At 37.0% G+C, this 22,863-nt stretch overlaps 1 protein-coding gene and 1 long non-coding RNA gene across 5 annotated transcripts in view; both read left to right on the plus strand.

The window, feature by feature from the left end:
• LOC106884104 (EF-hand calcium-binding domain-containing protein 14) overlaps positions 1-10,255 on the plus strand; it is a 102,469-nt gene extending 92,214 nt beyond the window's left edge. For 2 of the 4 annotated variants that reach the window (XM_014935325.3, XM_014935323.3), the window contains exons 5-8: positions 2,437-2,547; positions 4,140-4,229; positions 6,145-6,357; positions 9,081-10,255. In XM_014935325.3, the coding sequence (XP_014790811.1) occupies positions 2,437-2,547; positions 4,140-4,229; positions 6,145-6,351 (408 nt within the window). In that variant the 3' untranslated portion in view covers positions 6,352-6,357; positions 9,081-10,255. The remainder of the gene's footprint in view (positions 1-2,436; positions 2,548-4,139; positions 4,230-6,144; positions 6,358-9,080) is intronic. The other 2 variants (XM_089356463.1, XM_014935324.3) reach the window with 1 other exon arrangement.
• Positions 10,256-10,459: 204 nt separating this feature from the next.
• The window catches only part of LOC149134404 (uncharacterized), a 46,214-nt gene continuing 33,810 nt past the window's right edge, over positions 10,460-22,863 (plus strand). Inside the window, exon 1 of the long non-coding RNA XR_016242896.1 lies at positions 10,460-10,511. This is a non-coding gene — a long non-coding RNA (uncharacterized LOC149134404). The remainder of the gene's footprint in view (positions 10,512-22,863) is intronic.

Consider the following 22,863-nt stretch of genomic DNA (forward strand, 5'->3'; position numbering starts at 1 on the left):
GTATGATAAGAGATTGCTAACTCTGACTGGTCATCCATGAACCTTCCAATGGCACAATGTAACCATTTCCAACAGGAAGAGAAATTAATTTAGTACTTGATTGATACTTTATCGATCCCATAGAAGACACAGGTTGTGGTTAAAGTTTGCTTCCCAATCATGTGGTTTGGGGCTTAGTCACTGTGTGACACTTTAGGCAAGTGTTTTCTGCTACAGCTTTAAGTCAAACAAAGCCTTGTGTATGAACTTGTTTGACAGAAACTCAGAGAAACACCATTTGTTGACAATCTTCTATGAAAAAAACTGTCCCGCCATTGGATTGAGGGATTGCTTGCAGAATCCTCCAGCTTCTCAAAAAAATTTGTTCTGCTTCTTTGTTCTGAATTACCTTGCTTGGAAGCAAGTGAGGGTTGGTGACAGGAAGGGTATCCAGCCATAAAAGAATCTGCCTCAACAAATTCTACCTGAATTAAGCAAGCATGGAAAAGTGGGTGTTTAAAATGATGCTCATGATGAAGATGATAGGAATGAAAAAGGAAGCTGACTTCGGGAGGATTTGAGTTCAGAGATTTAGAACAAATATCAACATTCTGTCCAATGCTCTGATGGTTCTGCCATTTGACTGCCTCTTACTACAAAACATGATATTAATTTATAAGAAGTAAATAATCTTTGTGAAGTATAATCCCAGACTTATGTAATGTGGGTGTACATGTGTAAATGAAAATGAATGTTATATGGATTTATTTTTATTGCTACTGGATTAGTAAGTGATTTGAATAATGGTATTAAATATGCATCATTATGTAAAATCAAATCTGTATGTCTAGATTAAGCATATGGTTACTTGTGTCTATGTGTGCACGTGTATGTGTGTATGCAATTTACAAGTTAGTCAAAGGAGGAAGGGCAGTGCACATGACCTCTACAAGCCATCTCAGACAAGTGATACTGATGCAACTGATGTCATGGAAAGTATTCAGAAACTGAAAGAGAAGAGTGTAGTATGAGGGGCTTGTTAAAAGGAGTGAAAAGAAAGAGAAGGTAACAAAAAAAATGAGAGAGAAAAGAGGCATACTGTTGGTAAAAAGAAATACATATTCAGCAAACAACATTATTTACGACATGACTTAAGGGAAAGAATAGCTAAAAAAATAAACGCTATTTCGTCTAAATGTTAATTATGGTTTTATTTGTCATATGAAACTCATATTCATTGAATAAGTTAATGAAAAATATTGGGAATTAAATAGAAAATAGTGTGGTTTGTGGTGACTCCATAAATAGAGGTTATGTGTGTGTGTGTGTGTGTGTGTGTGTGTGTGTATGTATTATACTAAATCTATGCACACTGTTAAAAAGCATGAATCTGTGGAATTGTCTGAGAAAAACTATTTCATTAACTTGTGTTAAAATCATAATATATATCAGAGTGAGACAAACATCATTACAGTGACTCTCAGGAACAACACGTGCATTTTTGCTTTTCTTGAGGCTTGTCAATGGCATGGTCCCATTTGTCGTTCGCTTAAATGAAATTCATGCTTTGATATGTAGGTGACAGTGAATAAGACATTCACTGGTATTGTAGGAGCTTGTCAAGCTGTAGAAAAAACACAGTGTATGCAATTGAAATAACATTAGATTAAAAGCATGCATGTGTGCTTGTGTGTCATTTACTCCTTGATAAGAAATGAGTAGGATTTGATTTACTGCTTGCAAAACATTTGTGCAATTGTTTGATGTTCTGTGATTAATATATCTGTACGTTACAATGTAATGAGTCCTTTCTTGTATGAATGGTCTTGTTTTTAAGACTAGGCTATGATGTTTCAGCAAGGTATCTACTATATTTCTTCAGAGAAAGAATATTTCTTCTCTGATGAAGCTCAGCAGATACATGCTTTGTTGAAACATTGTGGCTATGTTGTGAGAATGTGAATGAATCAAATTATGCAATACTCCAATTTTTTACATTGAGTTATTTCTTATTTGTTGATTACTATGATTACCAAGTGATAATCCCCTCTCTTTCTTTGACTGTCTTCCCTTGACTCTTTTTATGTATGAGTGGTTTTTTACAGTGTTTTTGTGGGTAAAGCCATATGTAGAAAGCAGCATAGAACTTCCTGCACAATGGTTCAATGTTACACCATGACCGAAGGGGTTTTTTACCCTTTACCCTTTAACCAAAACTTGATTACTTAACTTTGATCAAATAATCAAACTCTGTAATGTGTATCGTGTACTTTTTTTCTTCTGTTTGTACACATTGATTGGTCATAAAAATGTGGTTTAGTCATGTATCCAAAGGGAAATATTAAAACATTAAACTGCTCCACAAAGGAAAGACTGAAATTCAATAATGTATAATGAAAACCGTTCTAGTTTGTATGATTGATAAAATCCTGGGTAATCCTTGTTCTTTTTTTCCAGAGTCTGAGAAGCCAAGGAAGTGACTTAGCAGCACTCAAAACCCAAGTAGAGAAAGATTTCCTGGTTGATACTGCCAACTTTGAGAATATCACTGCAAGTATGAAAGAACTGGTGAGTAGGATATTTATATTGTCTGTCTTTTAACAAATGTAAATATTATTGTTATTTTCCTTCAATTTATTTCTGTCAACATGTTATATCTTATGCCCTTGTAATATTGTAGCCATTGTCCATATATTATATTTTATATCTATGCACTATTATATCTATAGTTATGTTAATATCTTGTTTCCATGTTGATATTTAGAAAGATAAAATGTAATGTAGTTGCTCTTAAATATCTCGCTGTAGCTAGTTATATCATATGTTTCAGTCATTGGTTTGCAGCCATGCTGGAACACCGCCTCGAAGGGTTTAGTCAGACAAATCAACCCCTGTACTTATTTTTTAGTCTAGTACCTATTCTATTGGTCACTTTTGCCTAACTGCTAAGTTACAAGGCATAAATAAAACAATGCCCACTGTCAAGCAATGGAGGGGGAAATATGACACACACATACATACATATGGGTTGAAGTCTTGCTAGAGTTACCCACTGGTCAATGAAATGTATTTGACCAAAGTCTGTTTCTCTATATGTGGCTTTGTATTTAAAGAAGCCAGGCTTTCAGTTTTAGTCAACCATGTTGCTCTCCTTTATTGCCGTACTATATACTAGTGTCGGAGCAAAAATAGCCATTGGAAGGGAGGTAATTCTTAATTTTTTCGTTTTGAAAACGCGCTTGTATTACACAGTCTTTCTGTATTGCAATAACGTAGTCTGGAACACACTAATACCTTAAAAGTGGAGGAGAAAGGCAATGATCACAGCTAAATGCCTTTGAACATAATAAGCCTACTAGATGAGGGCCAGCTTGGACCTAAACAGCAACAACAGTTGCTGCTATTGAAACTACTATTACTGCAACCATGTTGGACAACCTTATTAATAAATAACTATTACACACAGTGATAACTTTTGAAGTACAGCTAACACTGGTACTGTATTGTGTGGTTGTCTTTTACGTCTTACAGTGATCAGAAGAATGTTTCATGTGATATATACACATATGCATTATATGAGTTAAACAGGATATGCAGTCTGCTTTACCTTAGAAATGGCAAACAGACGTACATTCTTGTACTATACTCAAACTTGCACACACCACTGTCCTTAAGGCAGAGAACTTGATACAAGTTACTTGTAGAGAAAACATTTATTCTGGGAATTGGAAGGTGCAATGTTTCATAATGACCAGTGTTTTAATCCTGGGTAGAAATCTTTGGACAAATGAAATATTAAGAAAATGAAGATACTTTCCTGTGTGAGAGGTTGGGAGTATTTTTTTAGGAGAGGTGGGAGTTGTTTGTTTATTTTTCAGCTCTTAATTTGTATAATCTGTATTGAAATATTTATGTACGTTAGTTTCTATATACTATGTGTGTATGACTATATATTTGTATATAAGTTTGCATGTGTGTGTGTGTGTGTATAGGTGAAGCAGATAGGTTACTGAGTCGAATTTCGAATTGTGTATTTCTTTGTTACTGCTAATACTTAGATTTCATGATAGACTGAAATATAAAATCTTACCACTATCAGTAAGATGTGTGTGTACACAAACTATATCTTATGTTTATCTCTTTTAACATGTCATTTACAGAGAGCAGAGATTAAACAACTTCAAATTGAGAAGGGACATGCTGATAACTTTACATATGATTTTACCAGATTAACTACCCAATTCCAAGAAGTTAGTAACATGCACTGTTTTTGTCTTCGATTTTTATATTTATTCTGGAAATATGAATAAATATTAGTTTGTTACATTGTTATGTTAATACATATTAAATTTCTGTTTGTTTCCATATTTTATTCGGGGCTTAATAGTTAAATCTTTTACAAAGATTTGGAGGCTAAAAGAGAAGACTGATCGGTAAATTATATACTGGACTTTGTTTTTGAGATGATACAGCTGCTGCTATGGCCTGCACGAAAACAGTAGTGTAGAATCTTGCTCTGAAAGCTTGATAAGCAATCAGGACTTCATCATATTTTATGTCCCCTTTTCTGTGCTGGTAGGAGTTGGACATGTATGTTTCAGTAATATTCCTTGCCACTTGTCATAATCCTTTGTCATCTTATTTGTGAAACCCATCATACTTCAGTACCATATTTTCCAGCATACAAGTTGACATAGCATATAATATAAACATGTACTGTAAACATTCAGACATCATCTCTGTCTTTCCAAGTCCTGCTGCATTTAACATAGAATTTTTGGTTCTCAAAAGTTGTCTTGATGTATAAGTCATCTTGCCTTTTCTGAAAATACAACACTTCTTCCCACATTAAAATTAGTTGGTACCAAAATTCGAATTGCTAGAAGAATAAAAGGATTCAAAAAGTTACATCCTCTTTTGGTCACTCAACCTGCTAGAATCAGCATCCATATCTTCCTTAAATTATGCTCTAAAATGAAAGGCATATTTGATAATGCAATCTAAGATAGGAAAAACCTGACAGCCATCACTAGAAAAACTTTAACCAGAACTAATGTGGAACTGTGGAGGTGCAATGGCCCAGTGGTTAGGGCAGCGGACTCGCGGTCATAGGATCGCAGTTTCGATTCCCAGACCGGGCATTGTGAGTGTTTATTGAGCGAAAACTCCTAAAAGCTCCACGAGGCTCCGGCAAGGGATGGTGGCGAACCCTGCTATACTCTTCTACCACAACTTTCTCTCACTCTTTCTTCCTGTTTCTGTTGTGCCTGTAATTCAAAGGGTCAGCCTTGTCACACTGTGTCACGCTGAATATCCCCGAGAACTACGTTAAGGGTACACGTGTCTGTGGAGTGCTCAGCCACTTGCATGTTAATTTCACGAGCAGGCTGTTTCGTTGATCAGACCAACTGGAGCCCTCGACGTCGTAAGTGACGGAGTGCCAACAACAAACAAATGTGGAACTAAATAATAACTGGCCTTAATTTTATTGAAAATGGACATGTGAACAGTGATTCATTTGGGTTCAGAATGTTAAGGGGCAAGAAATTAAATATTGTAGAGGACTGGATAATGTAGTCCTAGATACATTTGTCTCAGATAGGTCATGACTGGAATGTTGTTGATATAACTGCTTGATCAGGGCTGATTTGTGCTTAAAAAGAAAACCTGAGCCCATGACTGTGGTTCTCTGAAAACACCTTGACCTGCTAGGAACAAATCTTCTTCAAATCACATCTCCCTACCATACCTTGATAAATGGTTAGACACATTGGAATTTGTGGTCATAGATGCAATACTTCTATTCAGTCAGGTCTGTGGGTAGAAAGATAATCCACATTGAAAGTTTTTCTCTATGATGTCTGTTTGAAGTATGTGTAAGAAGTATGTTAGAAGAGTATCCTTATAATCAAAAGTGGCCCATCCTTGATGATCTTATTCTTGGACATAACATCTTAGAACGTCAATAAGTAAAAGAATTACTTTTCAAAGACGTCAGGTATTATTAAGAGATTTAAGTTGTGTTTTGTTGCAAATTGAGCATCCTCATTGAGCTTTGTTGTTTGTTCACCAATGATCCTCTTGAAAATGATGAAGTATTCGCATTTTATATAGCATTTGTTTACTTTTGATTTTATTTTATCATTTATTTCTTTATTTCTGTAGGATTTGAACTCCACAGAAGTTAAACTCAAGGACCAGATTTTACAGCTACAAAAGCAGTTCTATATTTTTGAATCCCAGCTTAACGAGACAACCACAGCTGCTAATACTACAACTACTACCACCAGCACAGACGTTACCACCTCCACTACAAATCCTCCGACCAACAGCATTCCTAGTAGCACAGCAAAGGCAGTCTCTAAAAAATAGCTCAGAGTAAGTACAGAGAATTTTGGCCCATAATTACCTATATTTGGTTTACATTCTTGCTTCATAGATAAGGCTCTGGCACAATTTATGTACATAGTCATGTTGCTCAGTTTAAAACCATTACTTGGCACTTGGGCGTTTTTAGTGGAACCTACTTTTTTGCAAATATATGAGCCAGGTCTCTAGTTTGGAACCACTTTCCTCCTGCTCTCTTCCCTCTGGTTTTGGAGGTCCTGTAAAGAATGATGTGTGCTGCCCTTCTCGGGTATGGCTGTGTGATTAAGAAGCTCACTTTGCAACCACATGGTTCCAGGTTCAGTCCCACTGCACAGCACTTCTGCAAGTGTCTTCTACTATAGCCCTGGAGGCAACTAATGTAAGTGAATTTGGTAGGCGGAAAATAGACTTCATCTTGCCTTTTCTGAAAATATATACAATGGGCTTCCATTGTATATACAATGTGCAGAAACCCATTGTATATACGTTTATGTGTGTTTGTGTCTGTCTCCCACAGCCACTTGATAATCAGTGTTGGTTGGTTTACATCTCCATAACTTGGTGGTTCAACAAAAGTGACCTATAGAGTAAGTACCGGACTTAAACAATAAGTCCAGGAGTTGATTTGTTAAACTGAACCCTTCAAGGCAGTGCTTCAGTATGGCCACAGCAAATACATGAAACAAGTAAAATATAGGTTAAAGGATATGTAGACATGCACAGTTATATATGCACACTTACTGTTGTTTTATAATGAGTGTAGCTGCTAGAATAGCAAAGTTAACTTTTGAAATCAAGAATCAATTAAGTTCATTGTCAACAATATAGCGGTAGAGAAATGCTAAATACAAATTAGGTAGAGTCTCACATAAGGAAATCTCGATCAGCTGAGATTACCCATGCAATTAGTAAACAAATATTTCCAATTTCCTCCGAGTGTTTAAAAATCTAAAAAAAAAATGTTTTTGCCAAACGTAACTGTTCTGGTGAGAGTTACCTCCCCTAGTTGCTTTTTTCACCCCACAAATTTTTTTTAACGCCTTTCAGAGGGAGATTTTCTTTATTATTATTAAATTGCTTTTCCTTTGCCCAGTCGAACGATCGACACCAGCATTTATTTTATATTCTTAAATTACAGTCTGGTATTTGTTCTATAGATTTCTTTTGCCGAACCGCTAAGTTACGTAAACGTAAACAAATCAACACTACTTGTAAAGCGAGATGTGTAGCGCACACACACACACAGCAGACCAATTATGCACTTTTCTGCCTTCAAAAACTACCTTTTTTTTTTTTTATCTCTCTCCAACTTCTGCTCAGTTATTTTTTTGAGCATTTAGCTAGCAACGTGTTTTTCATCTGATTATCTGTTCCTCTCTCTTCTTCCTTCTTCCTTTTCTGTGAACTTCCACTATCCAATGAAGGGCTATGCATAATATTTCTACTTTTAGTTTTCCCTCTAAAACTTTCAAGTATCAAAGTAATAATATTCACTGTGAACGTCCCTTTTGACAGATGTTTTTGAATTTATTAATCCGCCTATACACACACTTACATGCATGCAAAGCTTCCATACAGTTTCTGGCCACCAAATTCACTCACAAGATATTGGCCAACGCAGGGCTTTTGTAGAAAACACTTTGCCCGAGATTTTGTGCAGTAGGACTAAATTTGAAACCATGTCGTTGCAAAGCTAGTTTCTTTAATCACATAGCCTAGCGTGCACCTATAATTTTTAATAATATTTCATATGTTAGACTTTACTGTATTGGCAAGTGTGTTGACTTGTCAATTACCTAGATAAAAATAAATGATAGAAACTTTAACTGTTTAGTTCATGGAAGAGTAAACAACTGGGTTTCAGTTCCATTTCTGCTCTTCAGTATGTATTGCATCACACTCCTTCTTAAGAGGCGGCTGTTTGAAATGATTGGTGGGAGTTTCACTGTGTGGTTCAAGTAAGTGTAAAATGCTAAGTGTGAGTTCAGTCTCCTCTCACTCTGTATTGCATTACACTTCTCCTTAAGAAGCAACCTGTAGAACTGGTAGACATAGCTAGAGCTGTGACAATATCGTAGGATAAAGACACTCTTCAGCTATGAATGACCATGGGATTGCACTTAGAAAGTTATCTTCTGAAGCACAAGTCTGGGCAAAACTTGTTTATGGAAGGCCAGCAAAGGCTGATGCTGCTTGGCACCAGTGGACATAACTCATTTCTACAGCTGAGTGAACTGGAGCAATATGAAATAAAGTGTCTTGCTCAAGAACACAACACAACCCAGTCTGGGAATCAAACTGAGCCTGATGCTCTAAGCACTAAGCCAAATGCAGTGTGTATTCTGCTTCACACACTAGATGTGGGGTTGTTTCTATGGTCATGTGTAATTGATTGTAGGGCATTTTACTGCATTGTTTATTTTGTTGTTGTGTAATACTTTCATTCCATAATTCCTTTGTGCTTAACCTTTTTCACTCTACTCCATTTGTTCTCAACTCCATTTACCCACCCCCATGTAATCCATTTGCTCTTGTACCCAGTCACCTTTAAGTCCATCCCCACCAACCATGCCTTTTTGCTCAAGCTCTTCATTTTTTACTTCTGTATTACACACACTCTGTAGTTCTTTCCATGTTTCATTATTTTTCTGTTAAGACTCACACACACATACACATTTATTTATATATATATGTATAAATGTGTAAATATTTTTTTTTTTTTAATATTTCAGTTCTTCTTGCTTTGAATATAAACCTTGTCTCTGTGAGAGATGATTGTTCCATAAACATACACCGCAGCATCCACCAATTGAGAAAGAGAGATAGAGAGAGAGAGAGAGAGAGAAAGAAAGAGAGAGAGAAGAAATATGACAGTTTTGTTTTGTTGTTACATTGTTATATTGTTAATTTGTCTGTTTGTATTATTAACTTTGGTCACCCACAGCTTCCAGACTTATTGTGATAAGTGAACAGTTGTATCAGAAATATCACTAACAACACTTCTACTACTACTACTACTACTACTCAAACCATTGCTTCCAGACTTATTGTGATAATAAGTTAACAGATATCAGGACTAGCACTAACACAACCCACATATTCAGTTTGTAGTCCGTTTCCACCTGAGAAGGAACTTTCTATACCAAAGCAGCAACTGTTTCTTTAGGGTCTTTTTTATTAAACGTTTTTCTAAAATTTTTTTTTTTCGGAAATACTAACTTGAACTGCAGTCCAGTTTTGCTAGATCACTCTTTCTAATGTAAGTTTGGACACACACACCTATTACTACTCCCCACCCCTCCTCCCCGACCAGTGTTCCAGTATCTTCAGTTACACAGGAAGCTGTATATCACCAAACAGGAAGATTTTTAAAAGCACCATTATTTCATGTGTGCATCATTTGATTCTGGTTGGTACCAGTAATTAGGTATTGCTCATCAGTTCTAAGATAACAAATCTAATACTTCTTCATTAGGTACTAAAGTGGTGTAAAACAAAACAAACAAACAAAAGAACTTGGTACTCATTGCCATGACCAATAATATTTTGATATAGATTGCCACTAGTACTGATTGGTATCAACATTGTTATATCAATGATTACTGTGTGTTTCTTGGTAGTTGTTACTACCAGTAATTCTTTCAAACTGAATTTCTTCAGAAAGAATGGGAACAGAGATTTGAAAAAAAAAAAAAAAAAATTTATTTTGACTTTTGTTTTTTAAGCAATAAAATGAAATACAACAGATAAAGTTTTTTCTGATATTTAAATTTCTCTCAACCAAAATAATTCAGTTGAGGGATTTTTTTTTTTTGTACATTTTTTGATTCTAAAATCTCATTTTGTTAGTCATCTTTTTGTAATGTTTGTCTTGTGAAATAAAAAGGAAAATATTGAATGATGTAAATTTTTTTTTATGTTGCTGTTTTTCATTGGGTTTTGAGTCATTAGGTTGTGGTCATACTGGGGCATCAAATTTAAAGATAAGGTCATTTCTATGCTTTATTGCCCTCAGGGATATGAAAAGCAAAGTTATACTATGCATGGATTTGAACTCAGAATATAAAGGAAGGTAACAAAATAACACAAGTTCTTTTGGATTGTTTTTTAGGTGATATTTTTTACTGATTCTACCAATCTAAAGAATTTTCTTGAATTGACAGGTAAGATTTGTCAGCATATTTAGCTATAGTTCGATACACTGTACATACACATGTATAATACAGGTATACACACTGTATGTATATATACATACATACAGATACTATATTTTACTTGTGTATAAGTCACACAACTTTAAACTTGATTCTAACTGAAAAAACAGGTGCATTTTATACATGGAGCAAAGCTAAAACTATGTAGGGAAAAAATTTAGTACCAAGATTTAACACTAAGATATGTGGTATATACACAATAAGGTATACATGCCTATGTATTTGCTATTAGCTTTGCCTTTCATCTTTTTGTGGCGGTAGCATAATAAAGTAAAGTGTCATTCTTTAGGGCCAGTATAATCAAATGTTTGTTCCTTCAAGTTTGTGGTCTTCTGCTTATGTTCAAAAGTATATATTACCATTATTAGGGCAGTGGAAAGGTGGCAAACCTGAAGAATCATTAGCACACCAAACTGATTAGCAGCATTTCATCAATTTCTACATTCAGCATTCCAATTCCACTGAATTTTGCCTTTCATCCTTTTGAGGTCAATAAAGCAAGTACCAGTCAATGTAATCACCCCTCTCCAAAATTTCAGATCTTGGGCCTACAGTCGGAAGCATTATTAGGACAGTGGATGGCATAAACAGGAGAGCAATAGAAAAATGCTTTGCAGTATTTAATTATGTTCCATTATGGTCTTTAGCAGTCAACTTTGCTTCCATCCTCCTATAGTTGATAGAAAGAAAATGGTCAAGAATTATGTGGATGGGGTGAAAATAAGGAGTTGTACACTACTTGTGCTTATGGTAGACATGTTGTTATACTTACTCTTTTTTATTGTTTCTTTATATGATATTATATATGCAGGCATGGCTGTGCGGTAAGAAGTTCGCTTCCCAACCACATGGTTCTAGGTTCAGTCCCACTGCATGGCACCTTGTGTGACACCTCTACCATTGCTTTGGGCCAACCAAAGCTTTGTGAGTGGATTTGGTAGATGTACATGTGTCTTTGAGTCTCTATTTGTCCCCCATCACCTCTTGAAAACAGGTGTTGACATGTTTACATCTTGTAACTTAGCAGTTCGACAAAAATATTTGACAGAATAAGTACTGTAGTTGATTCATTCAACTAAATTTCTTCAAGGTGATGCTCCAGCATGGTCACAGTCTTGAAGCACAGGGAATTGAGGTTTTTGTGACATATTTCTTAGTAAATATAACAAATGTTTACTTATTGAAATTTGATATTTTTCATGTAATAAGATTTTATTCCAAGCTTTGAATCTAAATTTGAACTTTTCATTTGGAGCAGCTTTAGATGGATTGGCACTGAAAGGGACCGTGTGATTTGAGGGAAATTTGGATGCTGTTTCTTATTTCTTTATTTCCCACAAAGGGCTAAACATAGAGGGGCCAGACAAACAGATTAAGTTGATTACATCGACCCCCCCCCCAGTGCATAAGTGGTGCTTAATTTATCGACCCCCGAAAGGATGAAAAGCAAAGTCGACCTCGGCAGAATTTGAACTCAGAACGTAACGGCAAATGAAATTCCTCTAAGCATTTCGCCTGGCGTGCTGACGTTTCTGCCAGCTCGCTGCCTTTGGATGCTATTTCTTGCTGATTCCTTTACTCACTCCTGCTTTAATTGTTTAATACTAGAAGTATACTTTATCTTTCTTGAAAGAATTGGAGGATAGATTTTACTGGCAAGGCCAAGCAAAACGTGACTGACGGATAGACCATAAGTAAGATGATTGGATAATATCCTTAACCTCAGTTGTTCTCGTTAGAGGGTCCAGCCAAAACATTTGCAGACAGTTGCTTTTGAAAGAACCTTCTGAATGGTGTGTTTGAGGACTCTGCATCCACAACCTGCTCAAGTCTAATGGGTGATGAAGACGGATATCAGAAAAATCTTCCAGAATAATTATTAAGTAGTAATCTGAAGATGATATTGATTCCCTTTCATAAGTGAAATGCATTTATTAGAGAAAGCACATTGTGCCAGACTAAATGACTTCATTTCTAAATTTCAAATCCAACTAACTTGAGTTCTCTGAAAAAGGATGTAACTCTGAGTGGAGTCGAAATACTTACAAAGTATGAATTGACGTTATTATTTAGGCCTAAATGATCAGATTTATGATCAAAGACTTTTCAACCATGACCTCATCTATCATCCTATGTGTCATTAAGTTTTAAAGACGGTATTTGTGGGAATTTGGTTGCTATTCGACCAAATTAACTCAGCTTAGAGTTTCTAGAGTTGCCTCCCTGGAAACTGTTATATCTCAGAGAGACCAACATAATTGGACAGTTTGTTAAGATAAGCTTTATTTAACATTAATTCTGTTATTTAAAGAATAAATTAATTTAGTATCAGTTCAATTTTTCTTCTGCGAAAAAAGTTACCAAGCTGCGGCTCAACACTGAAAAATAACTCGGGGAAAGACCTGACCTATCAACTTAGACAACGATTGAAAACAACAAATGTATGAAAAAGTAAAGTGATTAAAAAAAGGAAAAGGAAAAAATTAAAAACATAAAAGATTAAATTAGCGAGAGAAAAAAACCAATTCGACAGATAAAACTTTATTTTAATACTTATTGCTGATAGCGCGTGGAGGCGCAATGGCCTAGTGGTTAGGGCAGCGGACTCGCGGTCATAGGATCGCGGTTTCGATTCTCAGACCGGACGTTGTGAGTGTTTATTGAGCGAAAGCACCTAAAGTTCCACGAGGCTCCGGCAGGGGATGGTGGCGAACCCTGCTGTACTCTTTCTCTCACTCTTTGTTCCTGTTTCTTCCAGCCTTGTCACACTGTGTCACACTGAATATCCCCGAGAACTACATTAAGCCACTTGCACGTTAATTTCACGAGCAGGCTGTTCCGTTGATCGGTTCGACTGGAACCCTCGACGTCGTAAGCGACGGAGTGCCAACAAAAGCTGCTAGCGCACAGCATTGTCACCGGTAACAACAATTCCAATAACCACTAACAAGAGGAAACCGCTGTGTGGTCGCTCTCAAACATCCTATCACCTTTAAAAAAAAATGGTTGAAAACACATTAGATAGTCCTCGACTCAATATCTAACAATAAGATGAAATGGTCATGGTTGGAACGCTTTAATCATAGGTCTGCTTGATCAGGAAGCATCGGCGTAGTCGCTAGGTGTGCTAATAATAGTAGTTCAGCTCTGACCCCGAAATATACCCTACTATCTTAGAATAAGGACACCACTCATTAGATAGTGTAATCTTACGTAGGCCTAAAAAGACTGAAGGAACTCTTTCAATCATAGTTGTTCTCTATCGAGAGTATCTTCGAGGTTAATAAATAACAAGTATTATTAACAAGGCAGTTAATAGTATTTGTGAAGGGTAGAAGGCGACGAGTTAGCCGAATCGTAAGTGCGCAGAGTAAAATACTTAGCGGCATTTCGTCTGTCTGCCCGTTCTGAGTTCAAATTCTGCTGAGGTCGGCTTTGTTTTTCATCCTTTCGAGGTCGGCTTTGTTTTTCATCCTTTCGAGGTCGGCTTTGTTTTTCATCCTTTCGAGGTCGGCTTTGTTTTTCATCCTTTCGAGGTCGATAAAATAAATCCCACTTGGGGTTGACGTAATTGACTATACGCATCCCCGCAAATTTCAGGCTTTGTGCTTATAATAGAAAGAATTATTAACAAGGTAGAGAAGGAGCCTCTGTGTGATCGCTTGACGAACTAGAGATAGCAGTAAAATCTCCCTCAAATCATACCCCACTGTCATAGTTCATGGGGTAAATACCCCACCTTAGGGATTCAGACATCCTCAGCATGCATTCCACTGGTTGGCAGCAACCCTTCCTCTACAACAGATCACTTTCAGCATCTTCCACATGTGTTAAAGGCGTCTTGGACGTCGTTTATATACACTGCACGGTACTCCACTGAGCCTTGGAGCAAAAGCTGGCCTTCAGTTTAGCTCATTCATATTGAACACGGCCGTTGGGGTCGCTAGACTTATAAAGGTTTTGTTCATGTTCACTTGCAGGGTCACCGAAGATGTTACGGGGGAAAGGGGTTTACTTCCTCTGCTGAGCATTTGACATCGCCACATCGCTCGTTACCAAACAGCTTCTTGATAAAACCAAAGGAGTTGGAAATGAACGAGTATTTTGCTTTTTCTCTTCTTCGTCTTTTAAGCCCTTCTGTTCTGCGAAGGATGATTAGTTTCTTCCTCAAGATATCTCGTAATTTCCACTACAATGTGTTCCTCGTTACTGGCTCCCTAGGACTTTTTCATGAGTCTTCATTTCCTTCTTCAGTTGTTGTATTTTCGTGGTCCAGTGGTGGTTTATATTGCAGAGCTTGATGAAGCTGAATCTGGAGAACGTATAACTGATAAATTGGTTTGATAACCATCAGTCGACTATAAGTGTTGTATTTATACGTTGTCTGTAGCACACATCTTCAAACTTTTGCCACTCACTCGTGTTTGGTGGAGGCCATTTGGTGAACAATTCAACATAGAGTCTTAATGAACAGGGGTATTGAAGGACACGACACTGTGGCGTGAGAACTGTCCATACCTCTCGTGGGCCTCACCAGGATGTGAGTTTGTGCATTGTACTTGATTCCTTTTGTCCAGAGACTTAAATCTGGCCTAATTTAATTAATCTTTAGGCCGTGCGGATTCTTACACTCTTGACCGCAGGTGCATATCGTATTCATCGTCCATTTTCCGTTCTGTTGGTTCGAAATCCGTGATTCATATATATTAGGTCGTCAAGTATGAAATTTGTAGAAAAGAAAAAGAGGTTTGCTAATGTTTTATAAATACAAGAAATAATTTTATTCATCAAAGTATGCACCCATATTGTCAAAACACTTTTGCCATTTCAGCGGTAGCTTGTCCAGCTCGGAACTGTAAAAACCTGGCAATCAAGAATCAATAAAATCTTGGAAGGCCTGTTTTACAGCATCATCGGAATTAAATTTTTTTCCTATCAAAAAGGTATCCAAATTCTGGAAGAAGTGGTAGTCAGTGGGTATGGTGGATGATGGAGAACTTCCAACTCCAACTCCTGTAGTTTCACCAATGTCATTTTTGCGATGTGTGGTCTGGCATTGTCTTGCAGTAAAATAGGAGTGGATCTGTTGACCTATCTAGGTTGTTTCTTTGTCAAGTTTCTGCATCATTTGGTCCAGTTAGCTGCAGTATACTTCAGCCGTGATTGATGAGCCAAGTTTAATGAAATCATAATAGATCACACATGCGCCAGACCACCAAGCACACACAAATCAGCTTCTTTTGATGAAGTTTGCTTTTTGGACTGTATTTTGGTGGCTCGTCTTTGTCCAACCATTGTGCTAAATGTTTACGGTTGTTGTATTGGATCTATTTCTCATCACATGTTACAATTCAGTTAAAAAATGATTCATTCTTGTGACGAGAAAGTACCATAATGCAGGCTTCCAAAACGTTGCTGTTTCTGATTTTCATTGAGTTCATGTGGAACCCACTTATCCAACTTTTTCACTTTACCGATTTGAACTAAGTGAGCCAATATTGTCTGCTTGCTAGCACCAAACAGCAGCGATGATTCACAGGCACTTTGAGATGGATCTGACTCGACGGTGGCTTTCAGTTCGTCATTATCCACCTTCGTTTCTGATCGACCGCGTTGCTCATTTGTGAGATTAAAGTTACCATAACGAAATTTTGCAAACCAATTTGATGCTGTTAGCGGTGTAATAACATTTAAATTCAAAGCGACTGACGACTAGCATCACGCTTGAAACTCAAAAGTACCAACGAATTTGAATCAAACTGTTTTGATCCATATATATATATATATATATATATATATATATATATATATATATATATATATCGAAGGCAGTTATAAGCAATATAAAACCCAAAAGGAAGAATTCATTTGTCACTAACTGTGACTGACGGCGCAGGGTAGCACATACATTGCTAGAAATAAGAGGTAAAAACCCTCTTAGTTCCAAAGAAGCACATGTCTATGTACTGACCGGGGAACTAACGGCTCCTCAGCGAACGGGATCACCATACAAGAATTCTTGTTTCGCTTGAAATTAAAGCCCTTCAGTGGTGACTACTCCATCGCCGATTGTTACGTTAAATCCTACCAGTCAATATATAGTATTTACCATATGGGTCAATGGTTGATTCAGCAAAATGGTAATGTGAAAATTATAAAATGATGAAGGTGGCTGGGGCGGTTAGCTCTCCTGTCAGTACAAAGACATGTGCTTCTTTGCAGCTATGAAGGCTTTTATACACACACACACACACACACACACACACACACACACACACACAACTTATATCTTGCACTTGTGGCTTTTCTGGTTACAAATGAGCCCAGCCCCTGATAAACATACTCGCCCGCAGATATCGCAGACCGAGCTTCCTCTGTTCGCTACACTGGCGGTACGTTTTCGAACAGCTCGCTGAAATTTTACATGAAAAATGCATGTTTTTTATTTTTTTTCCTCCAAAAACACCCATTCCTTCCTTTGCTTATTTCCTCCGTTGGTGGCGATGACAAACATTCCTTTTCAATCCCATATTTCACATACATACATACATATTAGATAGAAAGTCGTTGATAAGAATATGGTCCCTAAGAGACAAAACTCTATCAAGGTTTGCATTGGAGTAACCGTTAATTTTAAGTAACGATACTCAGCACATTTGAGCTCTTTTGAATACGAAAAACACCGTAGATCTACTTCACTAGTCGACCGCATACACTACCTTAAAGAAAAAAGTATTCCATACGATATAATTTGGTCTATTATTGACGCTGATCCTCCATACCAGGACCAAAATTATCTGTTTTGGCTATGCTTGAAACAATCTCTATAAATACCATCACATAACCCAGCACAATTATTAAACACTCAACATGAAGTGTTCTTCTCTTGTGTTCATAAATTCTTTAGGATATTTCGATTTTACCACACATCAAAATGCAGTAAGATGGATCCTTCTGTATAATTTTCTTGCACATTATTTTCACTCGTGAGGTGCGTTCAAAAAGTCTCGGACTTTATATTATTCTTGCTAAAACTAATGCCGTGAAGGCAAAATCCTTTGGGCAAGAGGCGATGCCACCCTTCCCGCGCACGCACGAAAATTTCCGCGCCTGTAGCCGCGTCTGTTCCCAGGTGTTAGGCCTAGAGTACAGATGTATAGTTCGTGCTCGTTAGATTTTCGTTTACATCAAACACATCGAACAGAGATATGCATCAAATTTCGCTAAAAGCTTGGTGATACATAAGCTCAAAACCATCCAGAAGATTCAGCAGGTCTTTGGAGATGATGCCATCGACAAATCTCTGATCAAGGAGTGATACAACCGCTTCAAACACAGCCGCACCTCGGTTGAGAGCGAGGCACGTTCAGGTAGGCCATCCACTAGCCGAAATGAGGATCCGATTGGGAAGGTTCGGTGATTAGTCTGTGTTTGCCCCCCACACACACACACACCATCGCTTGACAACCGATGTTGATGTGTTTACATCTCTGTAAGCTAACGGTTCGGCAAAAAGAGACCGATAGAATAAGTACTAGGCTTACAGAGAATAAGTCCTGGGGTCGATTTCTTCGACTAAAAAAACCCTTTAAGGCGATGCTCAAGCATGGCCGCTGTCAAATGACTGAAACAAGTAAAAGATTACTGAGTATAATTCCTTCCCAACTACACACCGTGCTTGAATCACAACGCTAAACTGCTATAATCAGAAGACGTTCTCTACCTTGTTTGCAACCCTCAAAAACTACTCCACTCCTTTTGGCTATCTGATAATTCTAATCTACACTGCACATCACCACTATAAGTAGGGTCTTTGCCATTATACATATGCTATTCTTCATAGCTTACGACTGAACCTCTCCTTCCCTACTTATTTCACCTTCCCCCGTTTCTCTCTATGTGCGCGCGCGTGTATGTGTGTGTGTGTGTGTGTGTGTGTGTGTGTGTGTAAAGGAAAATATCGTCGTCAACTAAACGCGACGAAGGTTGTCAAGACATTTACATTGCTAGAAATAAAAGCTAAAACGTTCCAAAGCTTTTATAAAGCACATAACATATTCTGATAGGGGCTGCAATTGCCCCGAACGCCGAACTGGGAATTCCTTAGACTGACCGGTCAGTTTCAGCTATTTCCGTAGCCATCGTCAGTAAGGCCAGTGACTTTCCATCCCACGTGTATCCTCCTGCTGTTTAGTCCATTCTGTCTTTCTGTGTTGTGTATTCTTATCTGCGCATGCGTTGGTCGCTGTTTAGTTACGTATTTAGGAGTTGGTCGTAAATTTATTGATTGAATTTATTTACCGATACGGTTGTACGTAGGGTAAATGTGTTTGAAAGTTCTGGTTTCTTTGATATGTTTGTTCCCAAACAGCACGTATTTTAGTGCTGTTGACACTGCTGGATTGAATGGTACTGCCCAGGTGTCGAAACCATAATGATATCTGTGGGGCAGCTGAAGATGGAGGTATGTTGGATTGTTGGTATGGCTGTTTTGGTATATGTGGAGTATTGTTATAACACATCCTTTATATATATATATATATATATATATATATATATATATATATATATATATATATATCGAGCGAATTTCCAATGAGTTAACACGGGATCTCACGATAATGTAAACTTCATGTAATCAAGGTACCCTTGGCCTGAAGAGTAACTTGCGGTCTACTCTTCGTTTGAATAATTTACTACTTCCGGGATTCCGTTAGCTATGAAACATATATAGCCTAGATTCTATCTACTCCATTTCCTAATTCGGGGAAGCCAAAGTGCGTTGCATTTCGTTACTTAATAAATGAAAAAATGTATAGTAAATACACAAACGAAAAGAGTGGCTTTAACGGGCATGTGAAAAGTATATTATAGACTGTATATTTAATAAAATGTACATGCCTGAATAGCTCAAAAGCGGATTATAAACTCAGTTGGCTCCAATTTAACTGCATGCATTACCCGAATATCATTCTGCCAGTGCTTCTGTACCAAGGTTGGTATTCATCTATAATTGGTGTGTATGCATTTTATTCCGATCTAACTAGGTGCATCACCTCATTTAACTGAATCTTATATATATATTTTTTATCTTCTTGTTTCAGTCATTAGTCTGCGGCCAGGCTGGGGCACCGCCTTGGTATATTAGTCAAACGAATTTACGCCCTGCACTTATTTCAATCCGGGTGCTTATTCTATTGGTCTTTGTTGCCGAAGCGCTAAATTACAGGGACATAAATATACCAACACGGGTTGTCAAGCGGTGGGAGAGGCAAACACTGATACAAAGACGCACACGCACGCACGCACACACAAACACACGCGCACACACGCGCGCACACACACACACACACACACACACACACTCATACATATATGACAGGCTTCTTTCAGTTTCCGTGAACCAAATCCATTTGGTCGGCCTGCGGCTATAGTAGAAGACACTTGCCCAAGGTGCCACGCAGTAGGACTGAACCCGGAACCATATTCTGAACATATAGTACCATCTTTCTAAACCGGACTCTATTCTGGCTTCTTCACTGCAGCCCTTTCTTCATTTGTTTGAAGTGTTGTTTGGGTGAATCTACTTTCACTTTCTTTACTGTGTGTTGATAGTTTGGGAGTTTCAAGTTTCTTTGCATTAGTTTTTTTTTCTTGTCATTTCTATGTCCGTGTGACATTTTGATCTTGGATTTCGCTTGCTTTTACATTAGACCAGTGTTTCCCAATCTCTTTTCCCTCAGGCCACACTATAACTTTCCAGAAAAACGTATGCCTCACCGGTGATCGGAGAAGAAAAAAAAGCAACAACTTTATTTTTCATATTTCATCATAATTATTCAATACAAAAAAATCTACCGGTAACTCTTTTATTAAGTACTGAGTACAAAAAAGTACATTATTGACTAAGAAAAATAAAGTGAATTAGTTTAATGAGAACCTTGTGACTGGCGACTACGGCACCTTGACCCAACAAAATGTTTCTAGACCAGGTAAGGCAAATGTCCCACCGGTAGGAATCTCTGTATCTGTTATTTTCTCAGTTTTGTAACTTTTGCTTCCGAGTTTTTGACGCTATGCCGTATACATTCTCTGTCGTTAAGAGTTCGTCCTTTTTCATTTGGTTCCATCATTGTATTCTCATACTCTTACACTTTCTATTTCATTCCTTCATTCAATCTGCCTCTCTCGTTCGTTCCATTTCATTCCTCGTGGTTACACACACACACACACTTCTCAATCTCTCTCCTCTTTCCATATCCTTCCTTAGTTCACGCCCTCTCTCCCTCTCACTCTCCCACACACTCTCTCCCTCTTCCCCTTTATCTCTCCCTCTCTCAACCTTTCTCTAACTCTAACTCCTAAACAACATAAGCGTTTATTCGTCTCTCCACTAAAGTGAAATTGAACTGAAAGTTTAAAGTAAAACTTAAAAACGTAGTAGATTTTTTAGTATTTTTTGCCTATAACTTATATTATTTTTCTAGGGGAAGTCTACAATATATATATATATATATATATATATATATATATATATATATATATATATATATATATATATATACATACACACACACACACATATATAAATACATGTATACATGTATATATATATATATACATATATATATATATATATATATATATATATATATATATATATGCACATATATATATATATATATATATATATATATATATATATATATATATATATATATATATATATGCATGTATGTATGTATGTATGTATGATTTAAAAATCAAAACAACATATTCGTTCCATCCCAGTTCAAAATTATTGAAAATGATATATATTAAAAACACTACAACTATGTACACACACACACACACACACACACACACACACACACACACACACACACACACACACACACACACATTAGAAAACAGAAAGTATGCAATATATTTAAAATGATACGCATCAAAAACGTCAAAACATTTGTGAAACGACATGTATTTTATGTAAGTGAACGGAAACGATATATATATATTAAAAATTATAAAGCCTTCGTCATTGTTGTCATCTGCATTGCCGACTTCAACTACCAGGCCATAATGATACTGATGCAGAGGGAAATGACGGATAAGTGGCTTCTTCAATTTGTACTTTAGTGAAAGCGCGTGGCATACGATCATAAGGTCGCGAGTTCGATTCTCGGTGGCGCGTTGTGTCCTTGAGAAAGACACTTTATTTCACGTTGCTCTAGTCCATTCAGCTGGCAAAAATGAGTAGTATCTGTATTTCAAAGAGTCAACCTTGTCACATTATGTATCATGCTGAATCTCCATGAGAACTTTGTGAAAGGTACACGTGTCTGTGGAGTGCTCAGCCACTTGGACGTTAATTTCAAGAGCAGGCTGTTCCGTTGATCGGGTGAACCGGAACCCTCGTCGTCATATTGGTATGAGAGTTAGAGCGTGCTAAGGCTGGCACTGTTGTGCGAATCAAAAGTTTTATTGTTCAAAGATGTTACAGACAAATATTAAATTAATGTTATATATTAAAGAATTATTTCACGTTATGTCGAGGTTCATAAATTCTTGTGATGTCAATGATATAGAATTCTCGCTGTTAAGAAAAAGTTTTCAAAATGGACAAAAAATTCTGTAACGTTTACGGAACACGTTGGTACGAATCCAACAGTCAGTCTACGACTTTTACTGCCTGAAGGGTTTTTTATCAAGTACTTACACATTATTATTTATAGCTTTATCGACTTAGAGTTTTTACCATTCCCAAAACGAATATATATATATACTAGCAGTATAACCCGACGTTGTCCGGGTGTGACTTATTACGCCATCTACGATAAGTCTTGCTAGGTGAAAATCAACTAAAAAAGAAAGACTTACAACGAAAAAACACTTATGATGTAAATATGTTCGTAATTCAAAAGATGATGAAATTAAAAGGGTAAGTTTGAAGGCTGTTTTGCGTAACATTATTAATCGTACGTAAATTTCATCCGTCTAATTGGCTATACAAATGATATGTGCAAAACAACTTTTTGCACTGCCCTGATTATACATAGCAGGGTAATCCCTTTTCGCAGGAGCTAGGACGGCAATTTCTGATGAAGCAATTGCTGGCGATCTGTTGCTACACATTTTTGTCAGAATTCTAACAGATTGGGCAGAAGATGTTGATGCACCATTTTGCATTATGTTCAAAGTAGCTTCTGGAATGTGGTGAATTGCTGCAGTCTGTTGCTGTCTTTTTAAACCGGTTGCAAGCTCTCTTCTTTGGAGGCATAATCTATGTATATATTAAACAGAA

This window comes from Octopus bimaculoides, chromosome 8 (genome assembly GCF_046866305.1).
Source record: "Octopus bimaculoides isolate indiv1 chromosome 8, ASM4686630v1, whole genome shotgun sequence".
Lineage (NCBI taxonomy): Eukaryota > Metazoa > Mollusca > Cephalopoda > Octopoda > Octopodidae > Octopus > Octopus bimaculoides.